The sequence below is a fragment of the Leuciscus leuciscus genome (assembly GCF_965113295.1).
Source record: "Leuciscus leuciscus genome assembly, chromosome: 14".
Taxonomy (NCBI): Eukaryota; Metazoa; Chordata; class Actinopteri; order Cypriniformes; family Leuciscidae; genus Leuciscus; species Leuciscus leuciscus.
Genome location: NC_138738.1, coordinates 25455130 through 25468159, shown reverse-complemented (window position 1 = coordinate 25468159; position 13030 = coordinate 25455130). Strand labels below are relative to the sequence as shown.

Here is a 13030-nt window from a genome sequence, read left to right as displayed (position 1 = left end):
TTTATTTCCATAATTCCATTAAAAACGTTAAACTTCCATAGATTATAGATTCAGGGCCCACAACTTAAATGATTTCAAGTATTTAGTTGTTTATTTGTACATAATTTGGGCTTCCAGCTCAAAAAACCCACGAAAACAGGATTTCAAAAAATTTGAATATTACATGAAATCACACAGTAATTACACAGTAATACCATGGTCACTGAACCAGGTTTTGGTTCTTTTGGCAGTGTGGGCAGGTGCAAATCCTGCTGGAAAATGAAGTATGTCTGAAAAAATTGCAAGGAGACATTTTAATTATTTATTAATAAACTAGTGTTTTCTGAGTCAGTGTCAGCTGCTAAGATGCTGTATAGTGGATGAGCCTTTGCAGAGAGAAATACACCTTTCATACGGATTTTATTGATCAGAGTGTATTTGTTTTCGATTCAAATTGGCTTGTTTAAAAGTAGACATTTCAAGCTTTCTATAGATTTTTGTTAGTGTTGATGTATTTTATTCATGCTCATTGTCATATTCCTGGTTTTGTCATGTGCTCCCCTTTGTCATGTGATCCTGCCATGTGTCCAACGCTGTCATTGGTTCATTGTCTTGATTATGTTCACAGGTGTGTCTTGTTTAGTTATTAGTCCACGTGTTTATATAGCTCTCATGTTTGCCATGTTACTTTGTCTAGTATTGATGTTGTAACCTACTGTTGGTGAGTGTATTTATGTTCATGCCATGTCAAGCCTGACAGTAAAGAAAGAAAAAAACAGTAAAGCCTGTTTTGGATTGTTTTTTGTCACTTCGTTGATCTTTAAATAAACTGCATATGGGTTCAAGTTCATCTCGCCTACAGTGGACATGTTACGGTCCACATGTTAGATCTTTGGTTAAATTCCTTTGCGCATATGCAAACAAGTGCTCGCACAACTGCGGTTGATTTCATTTTCCACTCGAGCCCAAGGCAGAGACCTGTCCAGGCATGTCATGCTAGCAAGCGACTGAGTTCCACTCGACAATAAGACTGTTTTTAAGATGGAAGCAGAAATAGCAGCGGCACTTGCTAGTCCGGTGTCAAACGATGGCTGTGACGAAGATGAACATCCCTGGCCATTTGCGAGAAATGGTTTCTTATGTTGGAACGAAAGAGTCTTCACACTGGATGCTTACCCAAAGATACAAAAATATTGGCATGTAAAAACTCACTGTCCAACCTCAAGATACATTTTGAGGTCTTCAAATTAAACAGTTAATTTTTCAAATTTGAAACTGCATTTTTTTTTTACTTAAAACTTGGCAATAAACATTTAACCTTTTTTTAATTAAAAGAAAACTAAATGAAAGAGACAGTTAAAACTGAACACAATCTTGCTACTCAATCTGTGTATAGAACAATTTTATATTTTTTTGTTCCTTTCATATTTTGCATTTATTTGTACTTTTACTTTCAATATGTTTAAGTATGAAAAGTATTTTTTGATATTAAGTACAATAAATATCACAAACTTTAAAACTTTTACTCAAGTAATACTCTAAACAACGGCTTTAACTTCAACCAAAGTCATTTTCTGGTAAGATATATACTTTTACTCAAGTGTGTCTTTCTGGTACTTCATCCACCACTGCCGATATGGCAGAAAGCAAATCCTGTTTGTTTTCTTTATTTTACAAAAGTACAAAGTTTTGTTGTTGTTTACAAAAACAAAAGTAGACTGTTTTGAATGATGGATTACTCTTATCTGTATGACCATAAATGACTGAGTATTTTAAGTTGTTTCCGCTGTTATCAGGAAAAATGCAAGTGACCGCACCAGCACCTCCATTTCATGCAGTAAGTGTGCTATACTCTAGATCAGGGGTTCTCAAAGTTTTGATAGGTGAGGGCCAATTTAGGAACCCAACATTGAACTGAGGGCCGCCAAAGGGGCGGGGGAGAAAAAGAAAAAAAAATACTGAAAAGAAAATCCCATTTGAAATAATTTTAATGACCAGGTTGCATCTCTACAGTTTACATTTATTGAGGGTATTATTATATAACAGGCTAAATCTGGCAAATCTTGAGAAAAATTGCAATGCAAACTAAATCCCTGGGGTTCTCTACCCTCAACAGACAAATTTGGGATATAACAGTCCTGTGTGCAGTCCATTTCAAGAACAAACTTATTTAGAACAAACAGCCTCAGTGTGCCTTGCTTCTTATCAGCATAGGCCTTATTCAGGGGCAATTCCAGCTACCAAAGCACCACAGGAAAACCTGACAGGGACAGGGAGAGAGAGAGAGAGAAAGAGAGAGAGAGAGAGAGAGAGAGAGAGAGAGAGAGAGAAACTTTTAAAATAGAAGCTTACCAAACAAGTCATCATCATCATCATCATTCATATCTATAATTGCCTGTCAGTCGCATTTCCATTATTACAGATTTGCGCAAATGTTTTGCGCTATTATTATCTATCTTTTTAACCCGTAATTGAAAAACGAAAAATGAACGGTTGTTGTCTTTTTAAAACGCAAAGTTGAAAACCAAAATTTTAATTTGAACTGGCTACACCAACTGCTGCGCAAAAAAGTAAATATCGACGAATTTTCAGATTTTTGTTTATGACTTTTTGCCCCTTTATTAAACATTTAAAATATTCACAAATTAATATGGAAAACATGTCGATTTTACTGGTTTTCTAAGGCCAAATTAGAACCTGGAATTGATATTTTTCCCACAGTGCTGAATATAGCCTGTGTCTCTGGAACCACAGCCCACAGAAAGGTGAGTTATAGAATAATGATAATAAATGTGTCTGAAAAAACAGCGAGGCATTTTAATTGTTTATTAATAAACTATTGTTTTCTAAGTGTCGGCTAAAAACATATCTCCATCTCCGCTGTTAAGCAGATGCGCTTTTAGAGAGAAATGCACCTTTCTTACGGATAACATCAGAAGGTATTAGCTTTCGATTCGAGTTTGTTTGTTTAAAAGTGGACATTTCAAGCTTTAGCCTACATAGGCTATATTTTGTTTCAGTTCTCGCGCTCCAGTTCACGGAGATCATGAAAGTGCGTAGGCTACTGATTGTTTTGTTTTATTTTACAAAAGCACAACGATTTTTTGTTATGAGTTTACACAAATAAAAGTAGTTGCGAATAATGTATTATTATTTTCTGTATGACCAGAAATGATTGAGTATTTTAAGTTGTTTCCACTGTTGATAGGAAAATGCAAGTGTTCGCGCCCGTGAAAAATTTGAAAGGTAATGGAAACGCGGCTATAATAAGCTTGTCATTAAGTCACTTGTCACTTGCGATCGGTCGGACCACACCTGTAATTACCGCTTATGCCTATAGATGCCGCTAAACACCACTAAACGGAGATACATTTTTTCAAAGCAATGTAGCCTACAGTTTTAACAGTTTTACAGATGTTATCAGATGTTATCGCGGGCCGCCAGAAATGTTTCTGCGGGCCGCACTTTGAGAACCTATGCTCTAGATTCTACACTCTGCACAAACACTTGGATATGCGCCTAATAATAGCGCCCATTTTCTAGGTTAACGTTGGAGCGAGCGGCCAAGTAAAGTTAATAATACTTACATGTTTAAAATGATAAGCCATATTTGAGGTTAATGAGTGATAGGAGAACATTTGGATTCCCTGCCCGACACACTGTAAAACCACAAGTACCTGCCATTAACAATCTGTCTGTCACAGGCTGCGTGACTTTGCCACTTCCTGTGGAGTTCTGCAACTAACCGAGTAATACAATTTTGGTCGACCAAGCCTCTTCTCATTGACTGTTAGGGGGCAGCCCTAATGGTGTGCCCATTGTCCAGTTGTGACGATTGTCTTAAGCACATATAGATTAGATTTATTAGCTGGTGCTGCTTGCACTGCTCACTGAGGCACACATTCACCTGTGCCTCAAAAGGACATGCTTGTACCATCACAACTCAGATTTCCTATGAAGGAAGCAAAAGCAGGACAAAGGAGCATCTCATTCCCTACTCACGGAACTACGGTCGTAACACTCCGCCCTTTAATGTTCTTTTTAAACAGATGTGTTACTATAAACGCACAAGGGGATCTTTGGAATGAAAGCAGTAATCACAAATATCACAAACTTCAATAATGTCACATACTCAATGCTTTCTTAAACCGATAAATATGCATAAGAGCAGGTGTAAGAGAGTTAATAAGGCACACAGCAACAAACAAATATTCAGACGGCGCTGAACACCATTCAACAAAAGACGCATCAAACAGTTCAATTGAATGACGCGCTTAGCGCGGTATATTATAAAGGAATCAATTATCCCGTGCAACCTCACAATTCCCCCTTTTTTGTCCCAGTTCACAAAATTAAACTAAAAGAAAACTTCCAGGCTGGCTCAGGAGCGCGCTACAGTCTTTCCAACCAGGAAACAGTTAGTCCTGCGAGAATAATCCTCTGTTCGGAACGTAACGAAAAAAACATAATCCACAACAAAAAAAGGAAAAAGTAGAGCGTTGATCCAGTGGTATACCACGCCAAAAAATACAAAAATGAAGCTGATCTCACCAGATCCGTAGATCGTTGGGCAATGTTAACCCACACAGTTGGAAAGTTTGGGTCCGGGCACGTCCTCTTGCCGGAGACGCGCACACGAGTAAACAGTCCAGGTGGTTGAATAATTTTCTGTCCTTCTCTCCCCCATTAAAGCCGTCTCTTAACGTATCGTTTGAAAATGCTATCAAACCATAAGGAACAAGCTTTAAATCTCTATAGCTGCAGCAAACAATACTGGCGCCATGTTTTCAAAACACACCCCCTCCTTGCTGATTCTCTCCACCCTCCTAAGTAAGCTTGGGCGCACCTTGATAGGAATTAAGGGCGGCCGAGGCCTTAAAGAGACATCCCCCATTCTTACCAAAATACACAGTGGAAACGAAGTATATTACACAGGAATACATACGAGTATCATTCATCATACATAAACATTATATATAACCAATGTAATACGTTCTGAGCAACCATAAGAGTTACTGTTTCAAAGGAACACTTAAATTAATGTGACGGTGTCACACGGTTACATATGAAACCGAGACGATCCCTTTCATAGGGCACTCGACACTGCATCAGTAGTGCTATGGAAACAGTATACCACAGTACCATACTACAAAGTAGCTGCTAGTTCCAAGGAAGAACTTCTGAAACATAGGACTGAAACCACTCTCTGATGGCACAGAGACTGCCTTTGCATATCAAGATGCATCAGATCAGATTGATGCTATGTGTATGTGAAGGAAGGAAAACAGTCACACCCAGAACTAAATTGTTCAGAACCACTTTAGGGGTTGGTCAACCAACAGAGTAAAAAACTCATGACACAAATGGGTTCTAGGCTGCTATAAAAAGTCTATAATTTGTCAATAGTAGTGGCTTAAGGAGTAAAACGCTTAGCAGACACTTTTGATGCAAAGCAACCAGAGTTTGAATCCGCCTTTTGCCCGAACTCGTTCCTCTCACTTTTTCCATCTCATATAAGATTGGAAAGGCATTTATTTTCAATAAATATGCAAAAAAAATTGTGAAAATTGGAACCTAATGGTTATTTGATAATAAAGGGTTTATCGGGTAGGGGTAGGTGTAGGTGTATAGAGGGCTTTAAAGCCTTCTTCATTTTTATTTCAAATAATTGTTCAATAAAGAACAACAGAATAAATAAAATCCGAAAACATAAGAAACGTGCACAGTAGCACTTCACACTAATGCCTAAAACTGCCTGTGATATAGTGGGAGAACGTCTCGGTTACGCATGTAACCCTCGTTCCCTGAAGGAGGGAACGGACGTAGTTGACTTATTGGGATTACGCTTAGGGAGCCTGTCATCTTCTGAGTATTGTTAAAACGAGCCAGTGTACATTGGCGTGCGTGAACTGCATCACTGCATCGGGTATAAATACTGAAGTGGATGCACGCACCAGTTGTTTTTCACTGAGGAGCCGAGCGGAGCCTGGAGTCAGCGGTGGTCCAGCAATAAAAACAGTTTTCTTTAAAAACAGGATTTTTAACTCATCTGACTAGCTCCCTGCCTAGCTTCCCCCAAGGGAAGGTCTCCGAGTGCAGTAGTACCAGAGATAAGTCCCAAAAAGGTATAGAGGGCGCGGACTGAAGGCGAATTCAGTCTCCTTGCTCCTCTCAGGAACCCGACGATCAAGTCGTGCTTCCCTAAGGATTAGATCCACTGCATCATGATGTGCGTTAATATAAAGGCAACATACATTTTGAGGGTGGAGGGAGACAGCCCTCGCTCCGACCCATCTTGCAGCAAAGCAGCACATAAGTGATCGAACACCTTCGGGGGTCTTCCCGTGAGAAGGACACCAACAACGAACAGGTTCCACTTCAGGTCGTAAGCAAGCCTCACTTTTTAGAGGGCGCTCTCGCAGAAGTGATGGTATCTATATTCTTGAGGTAGATAGCTGAACCTCCGCATTGAGACCTGGAGTTCCCAAAGGTCTGGTGCGGGTGCCAACGGTGCCCCGTCCCTGAGATGTCTCAGAGGAATGGGTCAGGAAGGGGCTGTCGAGAGGAGCATAAGTTTGGGGGAACGAGGTCCAGTTGGGCCATTAACCCTCTGAGGTCGAGAAACGCGCCGACGCGTTTTGCTGGATTTTTTTCACATAGCAGCAACATAAACTTTAAAAAATCCGTCATTTATGGTCATATAAATAAAATAAATACATGATTATAAACTATAGAGGGTCTTCTTTTTTTTGTGTACACTCACATTAACATCAAAACCTTGTTTTTATTTTTAAATAAATAAAATAAACAGGGTGCGCTTTCAGCTCACTCTGTCTCCGCAAAAATTAACTGCAACTCAGCGAATACTTATCACACAACCATGAAACATGCGTCTAAAGAAAGCTTTAAATTTCTACTTTTAAATAAAACAGTTCACATTCAAAACAAATATTCTCCTGCAATGTAATCTGTATGAAACTAAAGTGAAGTACAGTTTCTCCCGTCTCATCTAATTAGCTGTAATTAGTTCACGCCCTCTCGCAGAGCGCGCTATTCATAAGATAATGTGCTGAGGTGATATGCAAAATAAGGTAAACGCCCCCTGAAATGAGTTCACACCCACTCGCAGAGCGCGCTATTCATAAGATAATGTGCTGAGGTGATCTATGCAAAATAAGGTAAAAAGCCCCCTGAAATGCTTTAAAACCAGCAAGTTTCATTCATTCACTTTCCTGCGCCGTTGGAAGATGACGCGATACACCAGTGAGGAAGCCCTTCAGCTCGTCCTGGAAAGTGATGAAGAGTTCACTTTTTCCTCAGAAGAAGAAGAGGACTCTGACAATGAACGTTTGTATTTTGAAGAGCGACTTGATCCAGGCGTGGATATTTCGGATGAGTAAGTCTTTTTAAATCTACTTGCATTAGTTGACAAGCTATTTTGTATAAACGTAGGCTACATATTTTACTGGTTGGACCATTTCCATACTTGTCATTCAGAGTAATTATATTTAAATGGTCTAGGCTATGCTTTATAAAGTAGGAGAGAGGCTTCATGCAGTCTGTTTTCTTTCGTTTTTAATAGTTTTGTTTAAAATAACACATTTCGAGCTTTCTATATATTTCTCTGGTATTTTAGGCAAAGCTTATGAGTTTGGGTTCATTTATGAGGCCTCCAGTTCCTGCTATTTTTAATTCTTATGTTTTAAATACAGGCATTTGGTTGATGAAACAACTATTAAAATTAAGATACAATTAATACAAAACGAAATTCACTTTAAAGAAAGGCTTTATACAAAAAATAAACTTAATGAAATGGTCAAAATCTTCTCTGCCCACTCCATTTGTCTCGCGATTGCGCATGATCTTACTCATGCTTTTCACTTTTCATATAATCAACATAAATGAAAAAAAAAAAAAAAAAAGATTTTATTTAAACCTAAATATGAACTAAATTGTTTTATTTAATGACTAGGCTACAACACGTAGGCCAATTAGCCTACAGTACAGAGAAATTAGTTGACAGGCTATTTTAAATAAACGTAGGCTACAGATTTTACTGGTTGGACCATTTCCATACTTTCCATTCAGAGTAATTTATATTTAAATGGTCTAGGCTATGCTGTATAAAGTAGGAGAGAGGCTTCATGCATAAATAAACTTATTTGCACAAACGCGTTTCGGCGCGTGCCTTCAGAAGACTTTATACAGCATAGCCTAGACATGCTGTATATATGTACAAAGTTTAGATTATAGGCCTGTATGAAAGTTAGAATTTTGAAATTAATTTAGAAAATATTATGTATGTTTAGATTATATTTTGACTAGTGTTTATGCTGCCTCATTATCATCAACGAAGAGTGCTTGCAAATATCTATTGCAAATGTGTGTATGTGCTGAAATGTGTAAATATGCCCAGCTGATGAATTGCAAATGTGTTAATGTTTGCGTTGTGCTATCTCCGTAATGGCCCATTGACACACAATAAATGCCTACAGCACGTGTCTACAATTATTTGCATCAGTTATTCATATAGACTAATGGTAATATACTTTGAAATATTTATGTTATAATAGTTTTCAACTTTTTTTAAAACAGGAATGTAGCTGCATCTCCTTCATCTGCAACTCGGAGGGCGCGCAGCAACACAGTTGAACGTCAGAAAGAGTAAGTACATATTTACCAATGTTTGTGCAATTTTGTTTATATACTTATTACAATATGAGCCTGTATGAATTTATTTATTTTTAGAGGTTGGTTGATAATGTTACATTTTTTTCTTTGTGTTATCTTATCAGCATGCTAATGCCCATCAGTTGTGCATGTGCTGGAATAGTACTCTAAAATATATGATAATAATAGTTTTCAACTTTTTTTGAAAGGAATGATGTAGGTTGCTCACTCTCACCTCTCACTGCAACTCGCACTAAGAGGGCACGCAGCAACACAGACAGAAATCAGAAGGAGTAAGTACATATTTACCCACTATTTTACAGATGTTAGACCAATTTTGTTTATATACTTAGTGATGCTACAAATGTACATGTGCCTGTGTGGATTGCCAGACACAATTGCAAAACACAATTACCAGACACAATTGCAAAAATTGTGGTGTTATGTATGCACAATATTACAATTAGTGATTGGTAATGTTAGTATAAAAGAGCTTATTTTTGTTGTTTTACCAAAATGCTGACTGTCCATCAGTTATGCATGTGCTGGCATAGTACTTTGTTCAACCTTTATTAATATTAATATTATTATTTTTATAGGAATGTGGTAGCATCACTCTCAACCTCACCTGCAACTCGCACTGGGAGGTCACGCGACAGGTGTCGTTCAGTTTTGAGAACAACTGAAAAGTAAGTACACTTATTCCCTCTCTTTCAGATATTAGTATAATTCTGTTTACATATTCTGGTTTTACATAGTCCATACAAACATTATGTGTCTGTATGGCTTTGCATCTGGCCAATGTTACTTATAATGATTGAAATGCAGTTGTTATATTTTGTGTAATAAACATGCTCACAGTTGTTTGTTTGTTTTACAGCTATAAAGGTGATGGTGATCATCAGACACCTGTTGCAAAGAGGGCCAAGACAAACATTCAGACAAGCAACAAGCAGTCTTTTCTCTTTGCCTTTTCCTGCCACAATCATGTCCCGGGACAGATACCGCACCATTTCATGGAATGTGCACATGAGTCACCCAGATGCAGATAAAGAGAATGACAGAAAGAGGGGCACACCTGAACATGACCGGCTTTTCAGGGTCAAACCTCTCATTGACACCATACGTCATGTTTGTAAAGCCATCTATCATCCTAAAATAAACGTAGCTGTCGATGAGAGAATGGTGGCATGCAAAGCACACACAGGTATGACGCAGTACATGAAAGCCAAACCAACCAGATGGGGTTTCAAGTTGTTTGTTCTTGCAGACTCATCAAATGGATACACTTTGGACTTTTCTGTGTACACAGGAAAGAACAACTTTCCTTCAGGCCATGGACTGTCACATGATGCTGTAACATCTCTTTTGGACTGTAAAGTTTTAGGCTCTGGGTACCATGTGTACATGGACAATTTCTACACAAGCCCAAAGCTCCTCAAAGACCTGTTTGCAATGAAGTTTGGTGCATGTGGGACTTACAGGGACAACAGGAAGGATTGCCCACGTGATGCAACTAATTCACTCTCTAAAAAATCTGCCAATTGCTGCCACCAATGCTTTCCTTATCCACAAAGAGCTATGTGGTAACATGACCCATAAGCAGTTCATGGAACAGCTTATTGCAGAGCTCTGTGGTGTGTCACAGAAAGTAGCACCAAAACAAACCAGTAGTGACCATGTGCCGGTTCCAGGAGCTGAGATGCAAAGAACATTTGCACAGTTGGTCGCAAGATCTGTGTGCTTTGCAAAGGACAGCTTGGTAAAAGGCAGGACACACCTTGGAAATGCCAGGCATGTAATGTTCACTTGTGTCTTCAGTTAAACAGGAACTGTTTTCAAGAATGGCACAAAGACATGTAACTATATTCTATCTGCCTTTATTTTAGTTTATTTTGCTCATTTTGCATTATTTTGCTTTATTTTGCTTAGAGCCCGCATCAACGGGGCATAAGCATTTACTGTGAGATACCTGCAAATTTAAAACATTTAGTTCCTCCTCATAGAGGAATTACAATAAAACAGTGAAAAACAAAACCTTTGAATCTCCTCTACTTTGTTCAGGCTGCCTCTCTTGATGGCCCATTAGTCATTGGGGGAGTGTCTGTCACACCCCTGGTCTGAATCTCATTAATATTGATGAGCGATTACCCCTCCCACGCATAAACCTCTTCTGACAAAAAAAACTGTTTTACAATGTTTAAATCAATGTATTGTTTTAAGAGAACGATCAGGCAGGATGAATTTCACATCATTTTGAAGCCAGAACTAGAAACGACAACATACATTAGTCAAGAGGCTTGTGGGCAAATATTTAGAATGTGTTTTGTGGCCTTATTTCAGCAACTTTCTTTTTTTTTTTTTATATAACCACGCATAAACATTATTCTCTTAAAAATCCAAAGATTTACAAGCATGTTGATCAGATATTATGCTAGCCCTGTTTGTGTTATATAGAGTGAATTTACACTTTTGCCATTAACATGTTTATAAATAACTGAAAAAACAAACAAATGTCAGAGCATGTCAGAACACCTCCAGGGCCCAAAAAAACGCTCAGACCTCAGAGGGTTAATGGGCAACTAAGAAGACCTGCTCCTTCTCCTTCCTGACTTAGCACAGTGTTGTGCAAGAAGGCTCACTGGGGATTTTTAACGCATTTTGCGTGCGGGTCCCCAGGGTCAGCTGTATGCCAGTGTCTCTGTGTTTCAGGGAGTAAACAACTGGCAAGGGGATGAGTTCGGAGAGGCAACAGATGTAACTGTGTGGCCCCGAAGTGATCCCAGAACAGCTGGAACATCTGGGGATGGAGTCTCCACTCTCCTCGGCTACAGGTTGTCGTGAGGCCTCCTGGGCGGCACGATTGAGCAGGCCGGAACTTAAAGTGGAAGAAGCGACCTCAGAAGCTTCTGACTCCATAGGAGGTGGTGTGACATGCGAGGGAAGCGTATGAGCAACGGTCGCTGTACTGAGCAGCGCAGGCTTGCTGAGCAGCGGCATCAAGCAAGGGAACTGCTAACAACTCGAGGCAACGGATGCCAATGCAGTGGGAAATTCGCCCAGACCCCCGTTACTGCATGGCCGTTATACGTGGCCCCTCAACTGGTGTTTACCAGACACTTGTTCTAGGAGCGTTTGGCCTGGAGAATCAAAAGGTCTGAACACGGCTGAGAGTTTGTCAGCAGGCCGGGTGTTGTTAACACAAGCGGGGTCTGAGTGTGTAGTGCAACTCTTACCAGTCTCTACATGGCAGCAGGGAGTGCGTGAGAAGGCTGGCGATACAAGAGGTAGCTGAGGGGTGCAAGGTTTTACAGGGTCGCACACCACCAGACTGGCCCTCTTGGGACCCAGGAACAGAGGAAACTGCTCTTTCTTTGAAGTGTGGGTACCGCTGGCTCCGCTGTATTGGGAGCCAGCGGCGGAACAGACACACACACACGCAAACAAAGACTCCACCGGGCCCTCCACCGGGGGGAGGGAGTGGATAGATGACCAACTCTGAGAGTACCCTTCTCCATCCCTGAATGGCCTGTTCAGGAAGGCTTCCGCTGTCGCTTGCCACCTGGCTTGGCAGCGCCTGGAGACGACAACTATCTCTGTGATACAGTTATGAAAACATACTTTATGTTCCTGAGTGTTGCCCTTAAGCCTTTAGCTGAATTTAATATTGCCTTTCAGGTGGGTGTCATGACCTCTTGGGATAATGTCAGAATAACAGATTAATAATCACATACGATAATATGTATTATTTCATTTATTTTATTGTGGCTACTTGTACTGTCTACAGTCAGAGGGAGTACAGATTCACAGGCTTGAAGATGAGATGTGCAGGCTGATCAGGCGGTTTTTGGGCTACCTAATACCAGCCAGGGCCATCTTGGATGTGCCTCTCAGGGAGGTGAACATCGGTTGAGAGGGACATCAGTTGGCAGATGAAGATCTCTTCATTGGAGCAGAGACGAAGGCATTCATCAGAAATGCAGAGCTCCCCGTTTCATCCAAGAAAAAAATCTTTCAGTGAGTATATTACTCTGTAGTTTAATATAATTATGATCTAATCTTTTGACAGCCTGGGATAACTCTTATAGTGTGCCTGAAATGTTTCCTACTATCTAATGCATATTGTTGTTGTTTTTACTATTACCTTGTAGAACTGTGAGAACCTTCTATGAAGCAGTTCTGAGAAAGATGTTCAGCTGCTTTCCACTTGACTCCCAACTCCTGAAGGACCTGAGAGTGCTGGACCCTGCAACTCGGCTTCACATCACTCCAGGGACAGGTAGAGATTAGGGACAGTTTACAATTAACTTGTTGTGAGGTATTGCGCAGTTTACATAAATCAGCAATGTTCAGTTAGCAACATCATTTTTTTTATTTTACA

General features: G+C 39.8%; 2 protein-coding genes across 11 annotated transcripts in view; one reads left to right on the top strand and one right to left on the bottom strand.

Moving 5' to 3' along the window:
- LOC309474319 (centrosomal protein of 95 kDa-like) overlaps positions 1–13030 on the bottom strand; it is a 306785-nt gene that overhangs the window by 10466 nt on the left and 283289 nt on the right. Inside the window, exon 21 of one of the 9 annotated variants that reach the window (XM_082136790.1) lies at positions 747–2239. The exons of 7 other annotated variants lie outside the window; for them this stretch is intronic. In XM_082136790.1, coding sequence (XP_081992916.1) covers positions 2201–2239 — 39 coding nt within the window. In that variant the 3' untranslated portion in view covers positions 747–2200. Of the gene's footprint in view, positions 1–746; positions 2240–12664; positions 12917–13030 lie in introns of those variants that run through there. One more of the 9 variants, XM_082136791.1, reaches the window with a different exon arrangement.
- LOC309474436 (uncharacterized protein) overlaps positions 6827–13030 on the top strand; it is an 88414-nt gene continuing 82210 nt past the window's right edge. Inside the window, exons 1-5 of one of the 2 annotated variants that reach the window (XM_082137028.1) lie at positions 6827–7375; positions 8575–8643; positions 8859–8942; positions 9249–9338; positions 9530–10686. In XM_082137028.1, coding sequence (XP_081993154.1) covers positions 7146–7375; positions 8575–8643; positions 8859–8942; positions 9249–9338; positions 9530–9701 — 645 coding nt within the window. In that variant the 5' untranslated portion in view covers positions 6827–7145 and the 3' untranslated portion in view covers positions 9702–10686. Of the gene's footprint in view, positions 7376–8574; positions 8644–8858; positions 8943–9248; positions 9339–9529; positions 10687–13030 lie in introns of those variants that run through there. The other variant, XM_082137027.1, reaches the window with a different exon arrangement.